The sequence below is a fragment of the Saccopteryx bilineata genome, chromosome 3, assembly GCF_036850765.1.
Source record: "Saccopteryx bilineata isolate mSacBil1 chromosome 3, mSacBil1_pri_phased_curated, whole genome shotgun sequence".
NCBI lineage: Eukaryota > Metazoa > Chordata > Mammalia > Chiroptera > Emballonuridae > Saccopteryx > Saccopteryx bilineata.
Window position 1 is genome coordinate 8,303,689 of NC_089492.1, and position 26,533 is coordinate 8,330,221.

Genomic DNA, 26,533 nt, shown 5'->3' on the forward strand with positions numbered 1-26,533 from the left:
CAAGCAGGCAGGTGACGGTTAAGAAGCCCCTGGTGACCGGCCATTCTGTGTCACTGTGGGTCAAATAAGTTTGCAAATATGATGTATGTGTTTGCTCGCTTATAGTTTGCATTGGGTTTGGGGGACAGGCTGTGGGCAGGCAGGATTCTTATAGCCCAAGACAGGGGTCAGGAACCTTTTTGGCTGAGAGAGCCATACACGCCACATATTTTAAAATGTAATTCCGTGAGAGCCATACAATGACCCATGTATGTTAGGCATTATCCAATAAAAATTTGGTGTTGTCCCGGAGGACAGCTGTGATTGGCTGCAGCCACCTGCAACCATGAACATGAGCGGTAGGAAATGAATGGATTGTAATACATGAGAATGTTTTATATTTTTAACATTATTATTTTTTTTTATTAAAGATTTGTCTGCAAAACAGATGCAGCCATCAAATGAGCCACATCTGGCTCAGGAGCCATAGGTTCCTGACCCCTGGCCTAAGGCTTTGTTTTAAAACTAAGCTTTTCCCCACACCCTTGACTGTTGTATGTAAAGGGTGGTGCACTCTCAGAGGAATCCCATTATGCCTCAGATGAGTGACTTTGTATCAGAGACTTTCTTGTTTGTATATTGGATTAAAGGTTTTGATTTCTACACTATAAAGTGGGGCAGACTGGGAGCTTGCTCTCTCTCGGTTCCTGAGATTAGCATTAGAGGAGAGAGCAGAGAAAGGAAAGCAGATAAAGGCCAGGTGAAGGATAAGAGAGGCAGCCAAGATGGTGGAGTGCTGAAGGAGAAGCCAGTTTGTGCAGAGAGGAGATGGGAAACAGAGGTGAGTAAGGCTGGTGAGGTACAAATCTTTGATTCTAGGAAACTTGGATGAGTCAGTGGCTTTGGGAGCCCTGAATGGAAAGGAAAGTGTTTTCCCACTGTGTATATTTCTTGCCCGCTGGGTGCGAGCTAGGATTAAAGGTAATGGCCCACCAGTTTTTGGCTCCATTGTTCCATTACCGTCTGTCCGAATCTAATGTGAACCTGCACTGGCCAGGCAGCTGTGACGGTGGCCGTGGCTACTGGCCTTACAGTCACAGAGGCATTTCTATGTGTCACCAGGCAGAAATGGAAGTGCGAGGGGACATGGACAACTCCGTAGCTATGGAATAGGTTTCAGAGGGCTGGGGTAGGGTTTTCTCTCTTTTCCCCCTAGTTTAAGCCCAAAGTAGAAACACAGGTGTTGCGGGCTGACCCTCAGAAGTCAGCTGTGTTTGGAGGTAGGTTCTTTAACGAGGAAACAGAGTTAAAAAGAGACCAGTAGGGTGGGTCCTAACCCAATACAGCTGGTGTCCTTATGAGAAGAGCAGACGAGGACGCAGACACGCACAGAGGGAACACCATCTGGGGACACAGGGAGGAGGAGACCACCCACAAGCCAGGAAGAGGGGCCTCAGAAGGAGCCAGCCCTGCCGACACCTTGATCTTAGACTCTTAATCTACAGAATTATGACAAATACATTTCTGTTCTTTAAACCACCCAGTTTGTAGAACTGTGGGAAAACGAGTTAGAAAGGTAATAAACAGATTTTCCCCCCTCTCCAAAACATAGCCACTTGGAGGACACAGTTCTGTAAGTTGCCTCATGCAGGTTTTCTGACCCATGAAGCAGAGTCAAGCTCCTCACATGGTATCACCCACCCCATTGTTCAAGGCCAAGGTGAATGGCTAGATCCACCTTAAAAATGCTCCCTGGCCAAAATCACTGCCTCCCACCCCCAACCAAACCCCATCCAGCCAGTCGCCAGCTGCCTGGGCTCTTTTGAACAAGGGCTAGTGACGGCATTCATTCAGATCCATCCACATTTAAGAGCTCAGGACAGACCGATCCAGTACCAGGGATAACGTCTTTCCAAGACTGATGGCACGGAAGGCGGAGGAGGCAAGCCCGACGTGAGCTCAGATAATGATGTTGCTCCTCTCTGTCTCATTTCCCTTACTGTAAAATGGGGATAATAACTGTACCTGCCTCACGGGCTCGTTGCAAGGATGAAATCATTGAAGCCACACAAAAGTACCTTGTAAGCTTTCGTGTTCCCTACAAAGGCTAGGGAGTCAATAACAACGAACAGTTCTGAGCATCTACTGTGCGCCAGCTGCATGCACTATATTGCAGGCATCTCAGAGATACCAACTGGATGTCTTGAATGTCCTCAAATGGATGGCATGAAGTCCTGGCCCTGGAAGAGTCCACGCAGAAAGGGAGAGACAGACTCTAAGGCACTGAGGCAGGCGGCAGGGCCATGGTATAGAACTGCTCAGGGCCCAGCCACGGCCGCCGCTGGGAAGGGATATGGGAGACCTGGCCACTCAGTGGTTACTGAAGGCAGAAAACAAGAGTTAGCCTGGTTCGGGAAGCTAACTGCAGGACGGAAGGACATGCCCCACAAGGGACACATAGGAAGAATAAAAGCACTGGGGTGTGAAACAGAAGGTCATGTGTCTTCATTTGGCTTCTTCCGGAACCATACCTTGAGATAAGGATTTGAGTACAAACAATTTGCTCGGAGGTAGTCCCCAGGAAACCCAGGTGGGAGAGCACTATCAGTAAAGAAAAGGATCACTGGGGAAATATATCAGGAGGGGGTCAAGAGGTCAGGAACAAGTGTTGACCTACAGCAGAAGATAAAATGCATCATCTGGAGTTGAAGCAGAAGAGATGAAAAATACGAACGTAGACAAGTGTATGAGTGTTAGAACTCGGAGAGCCTCAGATGTCTCTCCATGGAATACGAGACAAAATCATCCACAGAGAGGAATCGAGTGAGAGTGCAGTTATGGAGCACGGTGAGGGTCAGGCCGTTGAGGACAACAGGACAGGAAGCTGAGGGCCAAAGGGTGGGCAGTCAGAGCTCTGAGCCCAGCTTAGGCCGGAGACCATGAACTTCAGTGGTCCCAATCCACGTGGTGGTGGTACTGTGGTGACAGTGTTGACATAACCGTGTCAGAGCCCCTTTCTCTGTCCTGTCTGTGGGGGCCCAGGCTTGGGGGCAGATGCATCGTTGCACAGGGGGCACCACTGCGGACTCTCCCCTCTGATGACTCTTTCTGTGTGTCCGTCTGTCCAGGAGCTGTATTCGCAGTCCTATGACGCCGTTGGGGTGATGTTCGCCTCCATCCCAGGGTTTGCGGACTTTTACTCTCAGACTGAAATGAATAACCAAGGAGTGGAATGCCTGCGCCTGCTCAATGAGATCATTGCCGACTTCGATGAGGTAAGCCGAAGCCTCGGAGAGGCATAGGCACAAATGGCCATCAATGTTGTCATAGCGCTGTGTCATAGTGTAGCAGTGACCATTTTCCACACTTACAGAATTCCGGGCTGCATTATAAACATGTATTATCTGATCTAATTATGAGCAGTTATCACATGAGATAAATGCTATTGTTTCCCCTCTGGGGGCGGGGGGATCAAGAACAGAAGCCTCAGATGCTAGGTGACTTAACCCAATGTCACACAACTATTAAATGACAAAACCGAGACTTGATTGGAGGCTACTGGTACTCGGCACTAGCATCACAGAGACTGGGCACTGACTGGGGACATTTCTCCCTCTGCTCAATGTGCCAAAGGTAAAGCCATCAATTAGCATTTAGACAGAGACCTAAACACGAGGATAAACACACTCTAGACCAGTGTTTCCCAACAGCCGGTCCACCAGAAATTTTATGCCGGCCCACAAAAGGGTTAACCATCCTTATGTTGTCTGAAGACCATGTATCCTCTCCAGCCTTACCTCCCACTGCAGGCCACCCTACCCGCTGCCCAGTACTGTCTAGCTACTTAGAAGCCATCGAGCCCACCTGCCTATTCCACACACAGCTCTTTCTGCCCGAAATTATTCCATCCTCACTTACCATCCTCCCTCGCTAGACTTCATGGCCAGGAAAACCTGATAGTCACTTAACAGTCAATTCAAACACCATCTCTACTTGTGACAGCTCTTCTAATCTCCCTCCAGCCAGCAGATATTGTCACTCCTTTTCTAATTAAAAAAAAAAACCTTCAGAAAGCCCTTCCGTCATCGAGCCTGAAGCCCTTCAGTGTACGGAACTTCCTCCCCCACTAGCCACTTCATTCTGGAGCAAAGACCCATCTTAGACTCTCTGTAGACATTTTCCACATCACCATTTTCAAAATACCACATTTAGTTGTTCTTAATCCCTCACACCCACAGGACAGGAATCATTCCCCTTCGTTCTGTAAAGTAGAAAAACCGCGACTCAACACCAAGAATGTCCAGAATGGGATTGCCAGGACTTGAACCTGGGTCTGCCATACTCTTTTGGTTTTTAATCATTGTGTTGCACTGTTTCTCACTCAAGTAGCATTTCACAGTCCTGGTTTTGTAGTCACAAACTCAACGGTGGCCATTTCGGTTGTGCCACCTACAGGTGGGAGTCAAGATAAGTGAAACGACCACTTCTCGCCTTCCATGGCTCCCACACCAGTGGGAGGCAGGGTAGCTCTCCGTTGTCGACACACAAGGAGTCACTTGCACAAAGGAGCTTGCAGTGTGGGGAGTGGAGAGTGATTCCCTGGTAGTAGCACCTTTCTGCCCACGCTCCACGCCAGCCCATAAGCTCACGATGATAGAAACTATTCTCGCAGATCCTGGGTCGCCCCCAGGTGCTAGCACTGTGCTTAGAACATAAGACATACTCATAACAGATGCTTTACTAATGAATTACATAGTGGGAGACAGAAACCAGCTGGCAGACCGTAAGGTGGTGATGGACAAGTACGGTTCAAAGCATGTGCTCTCCAATAAATAAATAAATAAATAAAATAAAAATCGCCCCATTAAAAATAATCTGATGGAAGGTTGAGACATTAGCCTCTTTTTTATTTTAAACTCTGTAGCACCCCATCTCCTGAAAGTGCTCACTAGCATATCTTTAAATGGTAATGGCATAAATTTGAACCAAATGTGCATCTCAAATTGTAAGCACCCTGGAGTCTTCCAAAAACCTGATAAAGAGAACAGCGCCCCTAGTGGTGGTGGGGGTGTTTGCAAGGGAAGTAGGAGAGGCCAAGAGAGGGGATTGGTCCATGAGGCTGTCATCTTCAGAACCGAGGCTTTGGAAAGGAGGAGGAGACGTGGGCAAAGGGCAGAGGAGGAGGAAGAGGGAGTGAATGTTTTCAACAAGGAAAAAAAAAACATTCCCTGACCTGCCGACCCCAAGCTCTGTCTGCTCTCCTTGGATCACCCAGACATGCCTTCTTTCCCGGGGTCAAGGGCGGCCCTCTGGATCCCCACCCTGCTGAGCTCCAGCCGGTGGCCCTGGCGCTCACTTTAGTAGCGACGCTGCTCTCCTTGCTGGCACCATTACCGCAGGCACCTGGCAGCATGCAGAGTTCTGTCCTGGCTCCGGGGAAGCAGAGCACTGCTGGGAGCAAACGCCTGAGGCTGTGTTTGCAATGAAGCGGGCTCTCCCATCTCCCTGCTCCATGCAGACGAGTGAATTAATAAAGGGGCGAATTAGAACCCCATCAGGCCTGCAGACGCCATTAGCTGTATAGTAGGTACATTTGCCGCACGGATAGTAAATGAAATAATGAAGACTCTCGCCGCCTCTTTATTGACCTCAGAGTAGGAGGCAGTTTTGCCTGGGGCTGCCGTTGGCTCTCAGCCAAGTGGCTCTGAAGAGAAGAGAGGAGGGAAGGGTCCCCTCCCCACAGGAGGCTGGAGAAATGCCCTCCTAAGGAGGCAGAGGGAGGGAGGGGAGGCGGGCAGCCAAAGAAATTCCAAGATCTCTGAGCTGAAACATTAACAGCCAAAGGGCTGCTCAGAAACCAGATCTACTTGGAGGTGTCAGACGTGACCTCAGGTTGAGGACAGGCAGGCTGCTCCAGCCCCTTCCTGCCCCGGGCACACTTTGCAGGTTCTCCGCCTGGGCAGAACGTAGAACAGCAGCTTCTCTTTAGCTCAAGAGACAGAAGTAATGACCAAAGGCTGCCTCAGAGTGAGTCGAGCTGTGTGCATGCATGCACGCGCGCGCACACACACACACACACACACACACAACAAAGCAAATCACAAAAGCACCTGCTTGTGTTTTCTATGTTTCCCAGAAGAATTTCTCTGGGAGCTGGAATTTTCCAAGTTTCTTAGCTTCTGCTTAATTTGGAAAGGATGCCTATAGCAAAATGGCCTACATCTGTCTGCCCATCCCACCCCACCCCCAGATAGCATGAGCCCCTGAGGATATTAGTCTTAAAGGCAAAGAGTTGAGAACCAGGGATGACATCTCAGTAGCTGCCAACGACAGGAAAGAAAAGGCAGGAATTTAGACTTGTCATCAGGTCTGGGGCTTGAACTCAGCTACCGCACGCAAGGTCATGGATGTGTGACCTGTACCTTGGAGCTAGCAGGACAGACAGAATCTGGACATCTTTGAAGGTGGAACCAAAGACCTTCTGACAGATTAGATGTGTGTTGTGAGGTTTTATCCAGAACAGCTAGATAAAATGGAGACCCCATTCATCAAGAAGGCAGGTGGGTAAAGAAGACCAAGGGCGTAGCTGTGGGGATGGCCAGGCGGAGATGCCTGTTAGACCTGTAGGTGGTCTACAGGTCTAACCGCTTAGCGATCGTGCGGATGGGTCTGAAGGTCAAGGAGTGCACGTGCCTCTGGGAGTCTTCAGAAAAGAGACGGTGTTGGAAGCCATGAGACATGATGAGCTCTCAAGGGAGTGAGCTGAGACAGGCCCTGAGCCCATCGCGAGCGCCTGACCACATGACTGCGCCTTCTTCCGGGGACCCCTTTCTTCCCCCTTGGCTTTGGCCAATTGGTGTCTTTATTTCCACGTCCCTGGCAACTGTCCACCTGTCCCCTTTGCTAATCTCTTCTTGTCATCCTTATCTGACAATGTAGGTGGCCCCCGGGATGGGATGGTGTGTTCAGTTTTGGATGGGGTGGTCAGCAAGACCCCACTGGGATGACATTTGAGGAAAGACTGAAAGAGGTGAGGGATGGACATGCATCCTCTGACGGGAGACTCTCCCATCAGGGGGACAGCACATGGCAAGGTCCTGAGGCAGAAGCAGGCCTGGCTCGTTAGGAACAGCGAGGACGTTGGTGTGGCTGGAGCAGGGGGCGCGAAGGAGACAGGGTATGGGAGGACCGACACGTCACAGTGAAGGCACTTGCTTTGACCCCGAATGGAATGGGAAGTCACAGGAGGGTTTTGCACAGAGCAGAGACACGGGCTGACTGACGTGTGAATGTGCTTCGCTGGCTGCCATGCCACGCCTGTGGGGTAAGGGCAGGAGCTGGTACGTTATTGTAATCAGTAACAAGGTGCAAGCTAACAGCGGCATAGACCAGGGGGTTCTCAGAGAAGGATTCCAATACATGTTCAACATAAAGCCAAAAAGATGTGTTGACGGGTTGTGGGACATTCTTTGTTTCTTCTCGAGATTAATAAGGTAGCTTTGTCTATTTCAAAGATTCGTAGAGACAGACCTATCCTTAGAGATTATCTGGTCACATCCATCCTGGCACCTGGCACTTCACAGGTGCCCAAGGAATATATGTTGACTCTCTGAAGGCATGGTTTTCAGAGAGAGACGTCACTACCTCAGGGACGCTGAGCCAGTCAGAGGCCACCTTTCGTGTGAGCCAGGGGACTGTTCGGGAACCACCGCTGCTGGGACAGTCAGGCCAGGACTAATCCACGACTGCCTGGTCTGTTTCAGCTGCTCGGCGAAGACCGGTTTCAAGACATTGAAAAAATCAAGACCATTGGCAGCACCTACATGGCTGTGTCAGGCCTGTCCCCTGAAAAACAGGTAAAGGGATTCTCTGGGCTCAGCCACAGCCCGCGGCAGGGGCCTCCCTGCGGCCACCCTGCTGACGGTAGTCAGGCCACCACCATCGGGAGGCTTGGGGCTGGTCAGGGAGAAAATCTGGTGAGCCGGAGGTTCTCGTTGTGCGACGTGCGTTGCTCGTGCGGTGAGTAGAATCGACCGGGTGAACCAGTGCTTCTTCATGGTTGAGAAACCTCTAGGCTTCACCCCGAACCTCACTGTTCACTTGATGAACAAAACCATCGCCAAGAAGGACCCTGATCGTGACTGAGCTGTGGGTGTTGCTAAACCCTGATCCTAGCTGGTTTTCTTATCCTTGCCTTTGTTTTCTCCTCCAAAGGTGACGACAGGTAATAACAACAACAACAATAATAATAGCTCCTGCTCTTTCGAGGGTTGCCTGTGTACCAGGAACTAATATTAAGCAGGAACACAAACCTCCACCTTCCAGGGTTAGTGGAAGAGTCCCCCGAGATAATGTCATGCTCCCCACTCCAGAGCCTTGACCCCAGCCAGTCCTCAACCAGCAGTACGTGGATAGGAGTCTAAGCTGCGGGGAGAAGGAACCCTCCTTCCTTCTCCTCATCCCTCTTTGCTTTCTTTCCAACCCGAAGCCCAGAAATGTAAGCGTAACTGTGTGGTCAGAAACCCACGCTAGCAATTGAGTACTTGGGCGTGGCCCTCTGCAGTGGGGGGCACAGAGGACAGCCAGCGGGCCACATCTGGCCAACCACCTGTTTTTTGTAAACCAAGTTTTTCTGGGACACAGCCACACTCGTCGGTGGTACTTTGCCAACGGCTCCTCCCGAGCTCCAGGGGCAGTCCTGCCAGAAACACGGCCCGCAAAGCCCGAAGGACGTGCCACCTGGCCCTTCCCTGAACCTGTCTGCCAGCCTCTGCTGTCTGAGGGCACAGAGTTCTTTCACACACACCCCCATTCAGTCCCCAGGAGGGAGGCAGGGCCAGGGTGCTTATCCCCACTTTACAGATGAGAAAACTGAGGTTCAGACAGGCCCAGAGGCTGCTCTGGTCTTCCCGCAGGAGTGTTGCGAGCAAAGCACTTCAGAGGGAATAGACACAGTTTCTAGATTGGACACACTACACATATGTACACAGGAGCAAGTGTACACACACACACACACACACGCCAGTGAGCATGCGCAGAAGTCCAGCATGCATCAGCCTGCATCCACAGGAATGGGTATGGGGAAGGATTGTGATGACCCACACCTGTTTTGCTCTAGAGCAAATCTCCTGCTGTCCCGTGTTTCTGGACACTGATGGCTTGAAGGGGCAGAGAGTCCCACACCTGGATATCTCCTTCTAAAGGGCGTGTGGGTGGGTGAGGACAGCGCGCAGGCCCCTGCTATGGGAACTGTTCACGTTCGCCCCAGAGCGTGAGCCCCCCTCTCTCGTTGGCTGCAGCAATGTGAAGACAAGTGGGCGCACCTCTGTGCACTGGCCGACTTCTCCCTCGCCCTGACCGAGAGCATCCAGGAGATCAACAAGCACTCGTTCAACAACTTCGAGCTCCGGATTGGTGAGTAGCAGCCGGAAGGGTGGTGAGGGAGGACCCCACAGAGCTGCCCGGGCTGGTATCGCCAGCCCCGCCCAGCCCTGGGCATTATGCCATGGAAGCTTTTTCCTGCAGAATGCAGCCAGCTTGGTGTCACCTTGCCAGGGACAGGGTCAGCTCAGGCCCCTCTGGCGGCTTCTCACTGACGATGCCGGAGGCCAGGAAAGGATGGAGCACATGCTTGACCATGGCTCCCTCTCTCCCCACCTCCTTATCTAGTCGCCCACCCTCGCAAGGCCCTGCGTAGAGGGGTGGCTGACTCATCTGTCATTTCTCTATTCAGAATGGCAATGTCACAGAATGGCAACTTCTGTGTCACCCAAGCTGTCAGTCAGTGCGTTGGTCCAGTCCTTCTTGATAATGCCTTCAGGCACAAGCCGGTTCCTCCTTCTGAGGATGTCAGGTAGGGACAGGCAGAGCACCTGGTCACCACACAGCTCACCCTGCCTTGGAATGCAGAGACACCCTTGTGCAAAGTGGCAGTCATAGCAGTGTGAGTCACCATCCTTTATGACAGGGGTCCCCAAACTACGGCCCACGGGCCGCATGCAGCCCCCTGAGGCCATTTATCCGGCCCCCGCTGCACTTCTGGAAGGGGCACCTCTTTCATTAGTGGTCAGTGAGAGGAGCATAGTTCCCATTGAAATACTGGTCAGTTTGTTGATTTAAATTTACTTGTTCTTTATTTTAAATATTGTATTTGTTCCCGTTTTGTTTTTTTACTTTAAAATAAGATATGTATGTGCAGTGTGCATAGGGATTTGTTCATAGTTTTTTTTATAGTCCGGCCCTCCAATGGTCTGAGGGACAGTGGACTGGCCCCCTGTTTTTTTTTATAGTCCGGCCCTCCAATGGTCTGAGGGACAGTGGACTGGCCCCCTGTGTAAAAAGTTTGGGGACCCCTGCTTTATGATGTGAATACCATGCCAGTTTCTCTGCGTCTCTGCTGAGCCTGAGGGCTGCTGCTGCCCTAGAAAGTCCTCCCCACCCCCCGGCTCCAGTCCACACCTTCCAGTCATGTCCACTGAGGCCCAGAGAAGGGGAGGAGCTAACTTAAGGTCACATCCAGCCGAGAAGTGGCCCTGGCCGAAGCCCCTAGATGGCCTGAGACCAGTGACACTCTGGCTGCCAGGGAACAAGCTCAAGCAGTGTCTGCTCCAGTCCTCGGGTTAGACGCCCTCTGATGGGTGTGCTATTTTACTTTATTTCATTTTCCCTTAGCAGCTTTCAAGTAAAAAGGTCAAGAAATACCAAAATCTGACTTGTCAGATCTAAGGGACACCGCAAGCCTTTGTCCATTGGACGAGGAGAGATTGTCCTTTATGGTCTCGGTCTGTGGATGGGACGGATACCAGGGCCTGTTCCAACACCTCCCGTTGATTTTGCACGTCCTCTCTGAGATCCCTGACTCCAGAACCGAAGCGGGAGTCCAGAGCGGGACTCGAGCCCCGAACCGGAGGGTGTTTATTTGCACAAACTCAGGGCGCGCTGTCCGGGGTCGGGGCCAGCCCTCGGTCTGATACATCGTGCCACCAGCACAGCCCAGGGCTCAGAAAGTCGTTTCCCACACTGCGTTGGGCATCTCAGGTTGCGTTGTGGGAGTGCTGCAACCTGCTCTACGAGTTTGGGCGAGTCATCTGAACGCTCTTGAGTGGCAGTTTCCTCCCATGTAAGGCTGGCGTTTGGGTTACCGCCTTCCCCTGCGTACCTGGTACCTGCCAGCGGTCCCGTGAGAAGCAGACAGGTGCGGGCGCTGCACGCGCTCTGCACCTTCTCGGAGAGTCAGCCATCGCGGTGATGCCTGTGCATTCTGCAAGGTCTGGTCTATAAATGGGGGCGTCTTACTCTTTGCTCTGCCTAAAATGGCCAACGCCAGATACCCGCATGGCCTGTGCCCCCACTTCCTTCCGATCTCTGCTCAGAAAGGCCTTTCCTAATCACTCTTGTCCAAACTGTCCCCCTCCCATGCTTCTCTATCCCTTTAAGCTGATTGATTTTTCTCTAGACTTTAACATTCACTGATACTCTGTTACACTTGTTATGATTGTCCGCCTCCCCCCCCCCCATAGAAGGTAAGCCCCAGGAGAGCTGGGCTGGCCTGGACCCAGAGGAAAGGTGAGGGAGAGGTGCTGACAGGTGAGGCCAGCTGGCCCCGGCAAAGCCAGATCCGAGAAGCCCTCGCCCAGGAGACCGAGGAGCGTGGCGTGCTCCCGTAGGCACCAGGAGACAAGGCGTGTGTTGACGTGGGCTGTGACTCGGTCAGGTGTGCCTCCCAGAGCCCTTCCACTCCGGCAGCAGGGTGGACTGGGCCTGCAGGAGGTCGCAGGGGAGACAGGGAAGCCCCTGAGGAGGCTGTCACCATGGACCGGGGAGGAGAAAGGTCTCCCCGAGCTCTCCGCCCTGTGACGCAGGGCAGGAGGTGCTAAGACAGCATCCCAGCATCCATGGGAGAATACGAATTCTCTTCTCCCGAGTACCTGCCGGCTGCCAGGCACTCGCCAACAGCTGTGTTTGTTATCTCACCCACCTTCCTTCCATCACCTCCGCCCTACAGAGGGAAAAGTGAGGTCCAGGTCGGTTAAGTAAGTCATTCAGGTCACATATCTAGTAAGTGATGGGGGCAGGATCAGGACCCTGGAATTTACCCGCAGGAATCACGCCCTTCGTGATCGCCACCCCGGGCAGGGCGCAGCCACCCCCTCGGGGACGCCCCTCGTCTCTCACCTCTTGCCCCTCTGGTCCCCTCGCAGGCATCAGCCACGGCTCCGTGGTAGCCGGCGTCATCGGCGCTAAGAAACCGCAGTACGACATCTGGGGCAAGACCGTGAACCTGGCCAGCCGGATGGACAGCACCGGGGTCAGCGGCAGGATCCAAGTCCCCGAGGAGACCTATCTCATCCTGAAGGACCAGGGCTTTGCCTTTGACTACCGAGGGGAGATCTACGTGAAGGGCATCAGCGAACAGGAAGGGAAAATCAAAACGTACTTTCTCCTGGGAAGAGTCCAGCCCAACCCGTTCATCCTGCCCCCGCGGAGGCTGCCGGGGCAGTACTCCCTGGCCGCCGTCGTGCTGGGCCTGGTCCAGTCCCTCAACAGACAGAGGCAGAAGCAGCTGCTCAACGAAAACAACAACCCGGGGATCATCAAGGGCCATTACAACCGGCGGACTTTGCTGACCCCCGGCGGGTCGGAGCCCGGCACCCAAGCCGAGATCGCCGACAAGTCCGATTTGCCATAACAGCATTTTCCTCGTGTTTCTTTTTTCTTTTTTTTTGTATTTCTTTTATATATAAAATAAATATACTAATAAAAAATGTTTAATTTTTTTTAGAACAAGGATGGTTTCGTTGGTCTTTGGATGCACTTAGGTTGAAGGCACACGTTGAGTTGAGTTTCTCTTCGGTCACAAACACGCAGACCGACCGTCTCTGATGTGGGTTCGGGGAAGAGCAAAACTTAGACCGCGTTCCTGACCTTGAGGGGTTCAGAACTCCGAGCCTGAAAGGAGGGCGTGTACAACAGGACGATAAGCAACAACCGCCGTACACTGAGCGCCTGTCACGTGCCCAACGCAAACCCTTTACACGGTGACCCCACATAATAGTTGGCATCACCGTTCACCCAGGATGTGCTGAGCACCTGCAATGTGTGCCCGCTGCTTTCCTGGGCTCCAGAGCAAGCAACTGGCGAAAGTCTCATCCTCGTAGCGTTAAGCTTCAGGATGGGGGGCAGGAGAATAGTCCTGCAAGCCAGTATATACACAGTCTACTTTCAGATAGGGGCAGACGCAATGAAGACAATTAAGGAGGACAACTGGAGTCACTGGGGAAGGCTCCTTGGACACATGATGCTGAAGAGTAGCCCTACAGGATGAAACAGAGGCAACTCATAGGACCTGGGAGAAAAGTGACCCAAACAGAAGGAAAGGGTCCGCCCGCTTGAGCCGCGGAGGGACAGGTAGAGAGAGCCAGCACGTAGGGGACTGTTGTGAGCAGGTGCACTCTCTCCTGGGAAGCCCGGCCCGTGGTGGGCTAGCTAAGCACCACACAGCCGCAGGCTCCCACCTCGCCGCCTGCCCTCTGAACTCTGCTTAGGAGATGTTAGGATGCTCTTAGGAATGTCAGGTGTAAACTCCAGCAGGGGAAGACAGTGTCCAAAATGGTGAGAAAAAAACAAAAACAAAAAAACAAAACAAGAAACGCAGGCGAGAGACTGGCTGAGTCTACGTATGGTCAAGCCTAATAGAGGGGTTCATCATCCGCTCTGGATTAGAAACCTGAGGTCCCCTGGGTGGGTCCTGACCCACCTCTGTTCATCCTGCATGGGGAACCCACCATTTCCCACGAGACAGGCACAGCCCCTCCGAGAGAACAGACAAGGGGGTCTCGGTTTGTCCCAGGACTGCCCTCAGCCCAGCTCCACAGCTCCCTTCCTTCTTCAGGGACCCTGGGACCGTAGCCACTCTCAACTGGAAAGCAGTACTATGTTCTCATCCCGCTTTACAGATGAGGAGACTGAGGCCCAGAGAGTGTAAAGCAATGCGCCCTGGGTAAGGTCCATAAGCAGAAAGCAGTGGCGCTGGGCTGGAACACAGGTGGCCCTGAGGCGGGTTCTGCCCTGAAACACCAGGGCCTGGCTCAGTTCTTGAGGTGCTCAGACCCGGGTTCAAATCTGTTCTCTACCCCTTGGCCGTTTGATTTGGGCAGGTTCTTGGCTGTTTGATTTCCGATTCCTCACCTGCTACATGGGGCTAAGAGAGGAAGCTGCTGCTGCGAGTTGGAATTTTGAGGTTTTCAGATTTGAGAACTGTGGTGAACATACTGGAGGCCAGGAAACAGCCCCAAAGGGGCCCGAGGCAGTGCTCAATATGTAACCCGTTGATAATCCTGGAATGACCCATGCAGACTCACACTAAGCATAACCAAACTCTATCAAGAAGGCTCAAAAAATAAATAAATAAAAATAAATAAATAAATAAAAAAGGAGGCTCCCTTTCAGGTCATGTTTTGCCCCCAAATTAGTCATTAGATAAATTTCAGCCTTTAAAGCATCTTGGAATGTGGAGTGTAGATAACGAGCTTGTCAGCCCATACACAGCATAGGGGGTAGCGCCACATTTAACCACTCAGCAGCCCGGCCCGCTGCTGGGTGTTGTTATTAAACACGCAGTGCTTTTTATCAAAACGGGGGACGTCTGCCATGTTTCTTTGTCTTTCCATCTTGGTTACTGTCTACATTTGCAAAATTTCCTTTACTTAGCATGTGTTTCTTTAATAATGAGAGAAATGATCATTCATCCAAAGTCAAGCCTGTGGGTTTCCCAAACGGGCTGGGAAAGGTTTCGCTGGACCCGTGGTGGCCGTGGCCCACAGAGAGTCTGGACTGCCCCGGGGCTGGAGGCGACGTCACGCAGACGGCACGGGTAGGATGTTGTGTGCGAGCTTCCCCGGGGGTAGAATTTTTCCAGGGCCACCGTCACCGCTGCTGACCCAGATTTCGAGGCTGCCTTCTGGATGCAGGCACAGAGGGGGTGTCGCAAACTCATTTCCTTCCCTGACATTTTTATTCCAGACCCGCGGGCTTTTCTGACATTCTGGCTCCTGAGACGTCCAAGTGAGAATGTGGGTCCTCGGATTAACCATGAGCTCCGAACAACGGAACCTAGTACTTTCCTGATGAGTTCCCAGGGGCTGGGGGACCCTGTGGGATAACAGCCCGGGCCCATTGGAATGATCAGTTGCGTTATCCGCCACTCGCTTCCAGCCACCAGCCGGCCCCCTCGCTCCCCAGGAACATAACAGCGTCACTCTTTGAGTGAGCTCCCAAAGCATCTTGAGTCAACCCCGTGCATGTCTCTTTGCCTTGCAGAACGCAGACAGCACGACTCAAATGCCATCAGTTTCTGTTTGGAAATCGGTTCAAGTATGCAGTCTTTCCGCAACCCACTGACCCCGACCTCAACAGGGTCAGAGCAGCGATGGCAGCGAGAACTGCCGGTTTCAGAGGGCCTCGCAGTTTGCAACTGTGAAACCCAAACGTGACTTCAGGCGCACGTCCCGGCAGGTGCAGGGAAAGAGGCCGTTATCCCAATGCGGAGGCTCATGCAGCTGAATAAGAATCTAAGTGTCTGAAAAACTCCATCTAAAAATAGAGTGTCCAAGCCAAAAAGAGCTTGACGCACACATGGGGCCCAAAGTCTCGATTTTGTATATGAGAAAACATCAGGGAGGCTGTTGTGCCAAGATTCACCAAGCGGAAGGGGACTGAGAGCCAGGCACAGAGGTCCTGCGTGTGGCTCTGTGCCCTCTGACCTCCCCTCTGCTCCCTGTCCCCAAGGGGCACCCTACTGCCAGGGCTCGCCTAGGTCCTCCTTGTCCAGGGGTCCTAACGGGCTCGGCCGGAATCCCCGCGGAAGCCCCATGCTGTCTGCCAGCCCCGGGTCCCTTGTCACACTCCTGCTTCTGGACCCAACACACAACTTGACCTCTCATGTACACACACACACACACACTCACGCACACGTGCACACACACACACTCACACTCAGACATACATATTCTCCCATGCTGCCCACTCCTCACACACACATACACAATTTGTATAGAGCATCCGTGCACACCATAGGCTTTACCAAAATTTTAGAAAGAGGACACAAAGGAGTACTTCACATGGAAATAACAAAATACCTTCAGATTAAATATCTCCACTCTTAAAGGGCCATTCACCCACCCCTCCCAAGTACATGTCCATCATCCCCATCCTCACTCTGTCACCCCACCTTGTTCCAGCAGGTCCCTTCTCTGCCCCTCCTCCCTCCTCTCTCCCCCTTCTCTCTCAAGAGCAAAATCAAATTCCTTGCATGTTTCCAGGCCAAGGAGCATAAACTTTTATTCATCTGTTCAACAAACAATCACTGAGCGCCTTGTCTACCCCGGACACCTCCCATGTGCCAGGGCCCTGCCGTTTTCTTGAGGCTCGTTAGGGAAGATCCCCAGATAAAGTGACATTTAATCCAAAACCTGCAGTAAGGAAGGGAGCCAGCTGACATCATGCTGAAGAGCCTTCCAGCTGAAGGGAAGAGCAGGTGCGAAGGCCCTGTGGTGAGCCAGGGGTGGTCTGTACCTGCAGTGACATTTTACAGCAACTGAGCATGGTGTGGGACAAGCCCAGAGGGTGGCCGGGAGCCTGCCCGAGGGAGCATTTTCTGTTTGCTCGCTTGAGCTCCAGCCAAGATCCCACCTTCAACTCCAAGGTTCTTAACAAGGGATTTTTCCAAAGACAGGCTCCCTTCGGAGGGAGAACGCTGAACCCAGCTAGGGCGATGGTCAACTAGTCAGCTCATTACACTCTATCCCAGGCTCCCTTGTTACCCAAAGAACTGAAAACTCAGTAGCTGTCATGTTAGAGATGCGTCTCTCTTTTTTCGTACAGAGGATTTGTTTTTTAAAAAAGAACCTAGTAAATCAACTAGCTCAAACAAAGAAATTGTTAACGTCACCCAATTGTTAACTTCTGGGGACCAGCCTTGGAGGGACGTGCCCTCTGCTGGTGACACTGGTGGGCTACAGGACAGCCTCTGATGAGTGTGGATGCAGCAGCCGGCCCCCAACTGTCCACAGCAGACATGACAAGCTGGGACTTGTCTCCCCTGACACCAGTTTCTTGCTGAAGGAATCATCTTCTTGGCTGAAAGCAATACCCTGCTTTTGTTCAGATAACCTGTATTTGGGCTTAAGTTGTTTTTCACAAAGGCACAGGTGGGGACAGCAAAAGGGGCAAAGACTGCGATTGGAAACAAAGCCCCCAGCAGCCAGGCCACCAAGAGACTGGCTCGCCTCACCACACCCTCCAGCCCTTGGCGGCCCCCTCAGCACTGAGGGCTCCCTCTGCATGAGACGGGTGACCAGAGACAGGGACAGAGGAGCCACGTGTTTAATTGACAGTTTTGCCACATGTGGCTCTGTCGGAAGGCTGTTGCAATAACCTGGGGAGGGACAGTGTGCTGGGCTCGGGCTGGTGGCCATGGGGTGGCGAGCAGTGGTCAGATGCTGGATACGGCTGGATCTACTGGTGATGGGTCGGATGCGAGATACGGATGAGAAGAGACCTGGACGGCTCCAAGGTTAGGGACTGAGGACTAAGATCCAGAAGACGGGGGTGGGGGAGAGGCTTGGGGGAGAGCACACGAGTGCTCTCGGACAGGTAAAGGTGAGATGGCCAAGGCACACCTGGGCGTGGGAGTCTGGAGTGCCAGGCGGAGATCGAAGAGGGAGACACAGTCACAACACTGGGCCGGGCTGGAGTGTCTGACCCAGGCCGCCACTCGCCGCTCCGCGGAGCGCTCGCCTCCAGGCTGGTGTTCCTTAGACCTCCTGGGCCTCCGTCCCGCTTCTTGGGGCCGCTTCCTGACTCCTCCATCCTAAGCTGCCTCCGTTCTCTGCACACGCCCCTGATCCAACGACTTCTTCCCAGGACGATCATCACCATTTCGGCTGATGATTCTCACATCTAAAGGGTAAGCCCAGACCTCTCTCTTTAAAGTGGGGAGTCAGTTCGTTCTCTGGCTGGTTCCAAGGCAGTGCCACCCGGCTGTCCCATGAGCTTCCAGTCCATGCTCTGCAAGGGAGCCCGTGTCCTCTCCCTCTAGCTCGCTGGGGTCCCAGCCAAGGAGAGAGCTGCTTCTCACATCCGAGCTCGGGGGGGGGGGGTCCATCTAGCTGGCTCTCCACCAACCTTTCCCCATCGCCTTCCCCCTCTTGCTCTCGACTCCTTACCACCACAACTACACGCGCACACACACACACACACACACACACACATCCTGCAGGACACAGGCTGGTTTCTCCTGCCCTAATCACTGACTGTAAGCCTACCTGCCTGGAATCCAACAAGACTGTGTCATCTCGTGGGTATGTGTGGGGGCTTCGAAGCCCCGCATGAACGGGATTGCAAGCCTGGCGTTGCCCTAACAAAGCTTGGGTGTGCTACTGCCACCTGGCGGTCATGTTTTCCCTCACTCAGACCCTTTCACTTCACAAATCCCTTTCACTTCAGAAATCTGTAGCCAGGACTCCAAGGGGAAGAGAATTCTGGGAGGCAGTTCCTGAGGCACAGAGGAGACCTAAGAAGAGGGGGACAGTGGTACCAAGTTGACAACTGACAACCAGCACCCCAGCTCTGTCCCCCTCATGCTTCCCCACTGCACGCTGAGATCTCAAGTTGGAAGGAAGGCAGGGAGGGTCCTGACTCAGTTTACCAATTCTGCTACATGAACAGGAATAGTCTGAGCAAGGAGCTGAAAATGGCCTCCTGCTCTGTGGTGCGGGGACCCTGCCAAGCAGCCGACCGTTGCCCAGGGACTGTCCTGAACTCTGACTTATGGGGAGGTCAGGGAGGAGGGGCCGAGTGTTCCCTGCCATCCACTACAGTCTTCCCAGGGGGTGTCCTGGGCGAGAGGGAGGGAGGGAGGGAGGGCTGTGAACAGGATAGGAGACCACACCCCAACCCCAGCCTTAGGGTCCTCACTCAGTGTCCTCCTTCCGAACCAGAGCCACAGCCCTGCTGGAGCGAGTCTAGATTTCCCACGGGCCCCGGGCCGGCCCGGGCCTCTGGAGTCTGTTCCTCTTTGCTTTGCTCCGGGTCTGAATTCCTTGGCTGCCTAGAGATCCCACCGCCCTATTAGCTCAAGCCTCCATCTCGGATTCCAGTCTTTCCCCTGCTCATTAGATGCGACCTCTGCTCGCCTCATTTTAATTTATTCCCTCCGTCTACTGCGGAGAGGCTGGGCCCGGAGGCTGCCGGGAGCCGCGTGGGGCCTGGCACAGCTCCAGGACCCGCACAGGAAATGCCATCCGCTCCCAGTCCACTGCGGCCGGTGAGGGGGCCGGGCTTTTCACCCCACCCCCATGCTGGAGGGGGAGGGGAGGGCCAGCAGGGAGCAGGAAAACCTGGGCAGAGCCCTGGCCTTTTCACAGCAGAGCTGAGGCCCGAGGATGGCTGGGAGCCGGCGTGGCCGAGGCACGTGTCCAGGACACAGCACAAGCGGACAGCCAGCACGGCCGCCGCGGAAGGAGGCTATTTCCAGCACCACGTAGCGACCAATTACCGGGAGGGCCGGCACCCTGATGAGAACGCCTGTGAGATGAGAAGGCAGGAATCATCCTTGGAGGCCGAGACTGCAGATAAGAAGATTGTGTGGGGCGAAGAGACTCAGCAATGAGAACCCAAAAAGGAGACGGAGCTGAAGTCGGAATGCTCCGGTCTCTCTCCTTCACCTCGGGTCACATCTGCCTTCCGAGGCAGCGGAGTCCCGGGTCCAAAGGCCGCCTCCGCCTCTTCTAAGCTGCAAGGCCTGCGGTCTTTATTTAATCTCTCCGAGCCTCAGTTTCCCACATATGCAAAAAGAGACTAGTTGTCCCCCCCACACACACACCATAACGTCCCTTCAGTGTGATCCTGCGCAGAAGGCCACCGCTAACCACACCCTGAGCAGGGATGAGAGCGGGCTGGGGTCGATCTGGTTCCCGCAAGGTGGGTGGGCGGGCACTCTCCTGGTTTCCCCACGCTCCCCCATGGGTCAGGAACAGCCCCGGGCAGAAAGAAGAGGGTAGGCTGGTGTCATTCTGACTCTTACAGTGCGTGTCTTAACATCTCCATGTCCCATTCAGTCCCCGAACCTTGTTCAGTCACCTTGGGTGCCAGGCACAGTCTGCAAGGAACCAGGGACAGGTACCAGGTGAGACAGGCCCATTCTTTCCCTCATGAGCTTGCAGACCTACAGGGAGCAGAGCATCAGACAAGCCCATACCTGTGTGATCCATACGTCCTAGGGAAAGCTTGGGATGTCGTGAGCACAAAGAAACAGGCACACAAAAGCGGCTTATGAAATAACAAGACAGCCCTGGCCAGTTGACTCAGTGGTAGAGTGTCAGCCCATGTGGGGAGGTCTCAGGCTAGATTCCCAGTCAGGGCACACAGGAGAAGCGACCATCCGCTTCTCCACCCCTCCCCCTCTCCTTTTGCTCTATCTCTCTCTTCCCCTCTCCCAGCGAAGGCTTGATTGGAGCAAGTTGGCCCTGAGCACTGAGGCTGGCTCCATGGCCTCGCCTGAGGCACTAAAATAGCTCAGGTGTTGAGCAATGGAGCAACAGCCCCAGGTGGGCAGAGCATCACCCAGTAGGGGGCTTGCTGGGTGGATTCCTGTTGGGGTACATGCAGGAGTCTGTCTCTGCCTACCTGCTTCTCACTTAAGAAAAACAAAACAGAAATAACAAGACATAAAATCCCTTCTTGTAGTGGGAAGGGCTTTGAAGGAGTGTGCTGGCAAGTCAGGACTGGTTCAGTGGGGGCGCCAAGGCTAAGAAGAAAATATTTGGGCTGAAATCTGAGGGAGCCAGCCGCCAAAATTCATCTCAAAGATGCCAAGAGTGCTGATTGGCCACCGCATAAGTACCTGGCGGTACATTTAGACATTTCTCATCCTGGCATCCAACCCACACCCACCCTGACCGCTCACCTCCTCCCCAGGGCCCTAGTGGGGACCATTTAAGATACAAAATCCCAACTTACACAGCCCTACCAGACCAAGGTCACAAAGCCCCCAAGGAATGTCCTGTCCCTTCACCTCTGAGCAGCACCAGGCCACTTCAAAGAGGATTAGTGATTAGCATCGTCATTCAGGCCCTCCCTCAGGCCGGAGGAGTTCAGAAAGGAGAGTGAACCTCCATTTCCTAATAAAGCAGGGAGACCAGCAATCTGGAAGCGAGTCGAAGCCCTCAGAACCACGAAGGTGTTGTCATTGGGACCCACTTTTCCTTTGCTGCCATCTTGTGGTCAGATTTGGGAACAACAGCCTGAAGCACGGGACGCTGCTTCTAACATTCAACAGAAGTTGCTGACTTGCGGTGTAACCAGGTGCCGTCGTTTGTGGGCGCTGGTGCTGGCCCCAGAGCAGCGGGCAAAGCCGACGAAATGCCCTGCCCTCCTGGAGCGCATCCTCTAGCCCACTACTTCAGATACGGCTACGTCAAGGCTGAATCCTTCCTCTTTGACAGAGGAAATGACACATTTTCAAGAGGTAAAGTAACTGCCCAGACCACAGAGCTTGCAAGTGGAGATGAACTGCAAACCCCTTGCACAGGCCCCCATTGCTTGCCCATGATGAGGCAGAAGGGTGAGGCTGGCCCTGAGCTGGGGGCCAGATGACAGATCTTAGGAGAGCAGCAGTATGCTTAGAGGAAAGAGACCCGCAGGCCCCGAGGCAGGGTCCTGCTTGGTGCCACTCCCTCTGGCTGTGCGGCCTTTAGAAAGAACGCAGAGTGTTTCTGATCACCTGCCAAAAAGGGGTAACAAGACCTCACGGGTCGAGTTATGGTTTCTTCGCTCCACTGCCAGCACCTGTCGAGTGCCCCACATGGGTGGCCAAGAGCCGGTGAGTCTGTTCCCTGTTCCCTCCGGCCCTCTCTGCACTGAGACAGCCCCAGGCCTCCCGACTCTACCGTTCGCCATCTCTCCCGCTCTTCTGGCTGCAGGCCGCCGGCCCCCTCGGACCATCCCCCTGTTCTCACCCCCATGCACCTCAAGTCCCCATGGTCGGTCAGTCAGTGTAAGGACATCCTCCCTTCCCTCACAAAACCAGCCTGATCGGGCCCTCCCCGTTTCCAAACTCCTCAGACCCTCCTGTTCCCTCCTAACTCTACTAGCTCACATCTATGCTCCCTTCTCCATCCCTGTCACCATGGTCCCCTTAAGCCACCGACCCCTTGCCCGGATGTGCCTCTGGCAGGGCCGGTCTACCGCCTCCTCTCACTGCAGGCCTGGCAGGCGGAGCCCCGTCGTCCCACCCCTGCCCCTCCCAGCGGCAAACCCGGCTGACGGGCTTGCTGCAGCCGCACAGCCCAGAGGGAGCTAGGGCCACGGCCGGGACACCACTCAGATGTTTGGTGTCCATCCACGTGTGACTGTTGAGCAAACAAACAGCAGAGCAGCCCACAGTGGGCAGGAAGGAACGGTCCTGAGCACCCCGCTGGAGGGGCTGAGGTCCACGAATACGTCGTTTGCTCTTCTCTCCCCTGAGGTCTCCTGGCTGGGGCCTCGAACGCCCCCCGACGGCCAGCGTCTCTTCATATATCGTTGGAGCTGTATCACTACCCCCAAGACTCACGCATTCATTCACTGAACAGATCATTATGGACTCTCTGCTAAGTTTTAAATACAAAAGGGAGAGAGAGGAAAAACCCACTCACACAGCCTTACCCTCTGCAAACCCCTACGCATGTTATCAGAAAAAAACAAGTAATTAAAACAAAACACGATGATGACCACAGGGAGAGAAATGCAAGATGCTACGTTATTTTCTTTAACACACACACACACACACACACACACACACGAGCAAACTAGCTTCCCCGCTCAGGCTCCTGTTAGATATTTAGAGCGGGGATCAGTCATTCTCCTCACTCATGAATGGTAGCGTATATGTAACCTGGTTAGTGCATCCTTGGCTGCTGGCTGTTTCCAGGACACGGTACGGCTGGGAGCACCACCAGGGCCCTGGGAAACGCGCCCGGTCTGGCCCAGCGTTCAGGTGCTGATGGTACAAGGTTGCTAGAAATCTCCAGTTGGCTCTGTGGGGGCAAATTCCTCTGCATTGAAGAGTAGATTATGTTGGTCCGTTTCTCTAACCGATAATGAGATGCGGGCTGTGTTGGTGATGTTGGCAGAAAGGGGGTGGGGGAGGGAAGATATTGTCATTTGAAGGGGGCTGTGGTCTCCGGGAGATTTTGTGAAAAGTCGATTCCCGAGCAGCACAGCGGAGCCCACCTGGAGACCGTTGCCTCCGGGCATCACGAAGTCAGGAAACTCGGCCAGGGTTCTGGAGCGCAGGCTGGTTTCTGTCCTAAATTATCCTGGGAAGCCCAGGAAGACCTCGGGTAAAAGAACGGGGACCAGGCAGATTACGGAGAAGAACCCCGGGGTCCAGGGCTCTGACCCGCTAACAAGGGTTTACTCTAGGTCACATGATGTAAGCTACCATGGCTGCCTGGGTTTTTAAGGCAAGGCAGCAGCCCTGAGGAGTTGAATGGAAACATAGACAGCCGTGCGCAGAGAAAGGACAGGTGTAATGTCGTGACATTTTCATCTGTGTCACACGTACACAATGTGAGTGTGACTGGGCCACAGTGCAATGTCCATTTCTGCCCGTGAAGAGCAGTTTAATTTTTTGAAAACCAGTTGCTTTAGGCGGCAAGGTCATATGCTTGTCATCTTCATGTTTCTTCACAACTTTTCTGACTTCTCTACCAGAAAATATTGTGACTTTTGTGACCACCATCACAAGTGGAGGTTTTTTTCAATATGGAAAAAACTCCAATTGTACAGAAAAAGTGTAAAACTTACGCAGTGAATGCCTATGACCCTTCAGCCAGGTTCACCAGTAAGTACCACTTGATCATAGTTGATATCATGGCCCTTGAACCAGAAGTTCTTCTAACTCCTAAGATCTCAGGAATAACCCCATACAAGTAACACGCTCTGGAAAGTTAGCATGAGTATAATATTTAAATTTCCCTCGTTGTCTTAGCAATGTCTTAAAACGATGGCTTTCTTTTCTGTTTTGTTTTTGCTTTTCTAAGTCTAACATCGGATTGACTGCTGCACCTTGCGTTTCACAGTTTTTAAAAGTGCGTGTTTTCCATCATCAAAAACAGGAAAGGAAGCAAGAGAGGGAGGAGCTGGTAACGTGTCCCTTGACACCACACTGTGTTTCTGGGCGTGTTGATTTCACAGGTGGGTCTGGGGGCCACCATTTTACAGGAGGGACCTGGAGACCAGGAGGTTCTCTCTCCCTACAGGTTCCCTCTGCATCCTGATTGGGCACAAGTAGCGTCCCAGATCCAACATTCACCCTCCAGGTGAACCTGGCGCCTTGGTTTCTGACCTGTCCATGGGATCATCACAGTGCTCACTGCATACGACTGTCAGGAAGCGGTCAAGCCCAGGGAGACCGCTGCTTCATAATCAATATTCCAGTACTAACTGCAGCTATTAATGATGGTGTCCTGATTCTCATCAAGGGACCTTCACTGGGACATGCCAACTGAGCACCCCTCTGGGATAGCCCCGTGGCTGTGCTCAAACAGTAATGTTTTGCTGCACCAACCATAACAACCCAGCGTTCAAGTGTGAACAGAGCGGGGACCTGATACACAGGGTAGGCGTCCTGCCGTCACCCCTTCCTTCCGGCCGGTCTCTGCTAGCCTCGCTTCGCGGCTAGGGCACCAGGGAGAGCAGCCAGCAGGGGCGCCTCCCCGCTGCCGTAGAAAGTGCATGACAATGGAAACCAGAGCCCTATTGTGAGTCCCAGTTCCCTGGCTAACTCACCCATAAAATCTGCGCCAACTAATCCCTTTGGGCCTCAGCTTCCCTAACTGTGAGATTAAGAGTGCTGGCCATGATGCTCTCTTCCAACCCTCATATCCCCTGAGCCTACAGGGTGGATCAAAGAACAACAGCCCAACCTGAGCACCAATTCTGGTGAAAACAGCAAGCTTCACGTGACAGAGAGAGGGCACTGCAGGTGCAGAGAGCTGCAAGGGGACCCACATGGCCGGAGCTTGGTCAACAGAGAGGAGACAAGAGACGCTTCTGAAGACACAGCAGACCCTGACCTGAAGTCCTAAGGGAAGAACGGGGTCTCACCCAAAGTGACAGACGTTTTCTTTTGATGAGAAAAGTGTCAACCTCTGACTCTGGAAGGGCCGCTCAGGCCACCCTACGGAGAATGGGCTGGAGACAAGTAGAGTGGAAGCGGGAACCATTAGAAGGCGGCTGCAAGAGTCCGTGTAACTGGGAAGTTCTTCCTCGTTGCTTACCCTCATTCCTCTCTCAAACACCTCTAAAACCTGGAGGGGCCCCTGTTTCTAAATCCAGGGAAAGGTATTCAAAGGAAAAGGGAACTCTCCTAACCCTTCCCCAAGTCAGCTCCTTCCTTCGACATCTAAACTTTCTAAGTCCGAGCAGTGACTAATAAAATGAACACCTCCCCCGGACCCAAGCCCTCTAAATTAAGAACTTAACATTCCTTTTCTAGCATCCTTTACCTGAAAAAATTAACACCAGGTGCAAAAGAATGGTGGTGATTAGTCATTTTCTCCCATGAGAGCCATTTTTAGGAAGGATACAGATTGTTTCCTACTTCACCACCTCCGTTCCACCCCCTCCCAGCTGTTCCCTCAAGCTGGGGCTCACTCACCTGACTGACTGACAGCCATGCTCATGGGGCTGGAGCATCTTGGTGAGCAGAGGGGTGAAAACCAAATACATCCCATATGTAGAATTGTGGCTAAACTAAAAACAGTAATCATAACATAATGGCTGTCATTTGTTAAGAGCTTGTCATGGGTCAGGCACTACGTGAAGATCTTCATATACCTTTTAAAGCAACTGAAATGTCTCACCAATTCATTGCCAAGTTATTATCCAGGATCACACTGGAACCTTAGCCCACGTCCCCAGCACAGCAAAATGCTAGGAGCCACATAGAAGAAAAACAATATGGCGGCTACTTGGTATTTACAAAAGTCTCGTCTTTGACCTATTCAAATGTCATCTTGATGAACCATCCATGTTCCAGCCCTGAGTTTGAATGTCTCGATTGTCCCCTGCTCTGCTGTTCCAACTTGCTGACTGTTTAACAGGCCATCTCATCTCCCTCTCAGACGGCACTAGTTCTGAGACGCTGGTGAGCATCTATGTCCCGGAGGTCAATCCCCTCATCACAGGCTCACTGTGAAGACCACCACGATAGCTTGGGTGGAGGGAACCTGCCTCTGTGTCACAGCCCTGCCCAGGTCAGACCCGGGATGTAGAGAAAACAGCGGGACAAGTATCATAAACCTTTACTTAATGAGTTACTATATAACCTTATTTTTTTTTCAATTATCTAACTTTCCTTCCTGCACCAGGTTCCTCATAGTCGACAACCTCAAGCACACACATATTGGAGTCGTAGTCAGCTCCTAAAACAGCTGCCACATTATCAGTGTATCAGCACACATGCCCACATTATCCGTGTATCAGCACACATGCCCACACTATCCGTGTA

The 26,533-nt window shown here is 53.0% G+C and overlaps 1 protein-coding gene across 1 annotated transcript in view; it reads left to right on the forward strand.

Moving 5' to 3' along the window:
- The window catches only part of ADCY8 (adenylate cyclase 8), a 176,194-nt gene extending 163,522 nt beyond the window's left edge, over positions 1–12,672 (forward strand). The window contains exons 15-18 of the mRNA XM_066265646.1: positions 3,108–3,254; positions 7,743–7,835; positions 9,279–9,393; positions 12,180–12,672. Coding sequence (XP_066121743.1) covers positions 3,108–3,254; positions 7,743–7,835; positions 9,279–9,393; positions 12,180–12,667 — 843 coding nt within the window. The 3' untranslated portion in view covers positions 12,668–12,672. The remainder of the gene's footprint in view (positions 1–3,107; positions 3,255–7,742; positions 7,836–9,278; positions 9,394–12,179) is intronic.
- The last annotated feature ends 13,861 nt before the right edge of the window (positions 12,673–26,533 follow it).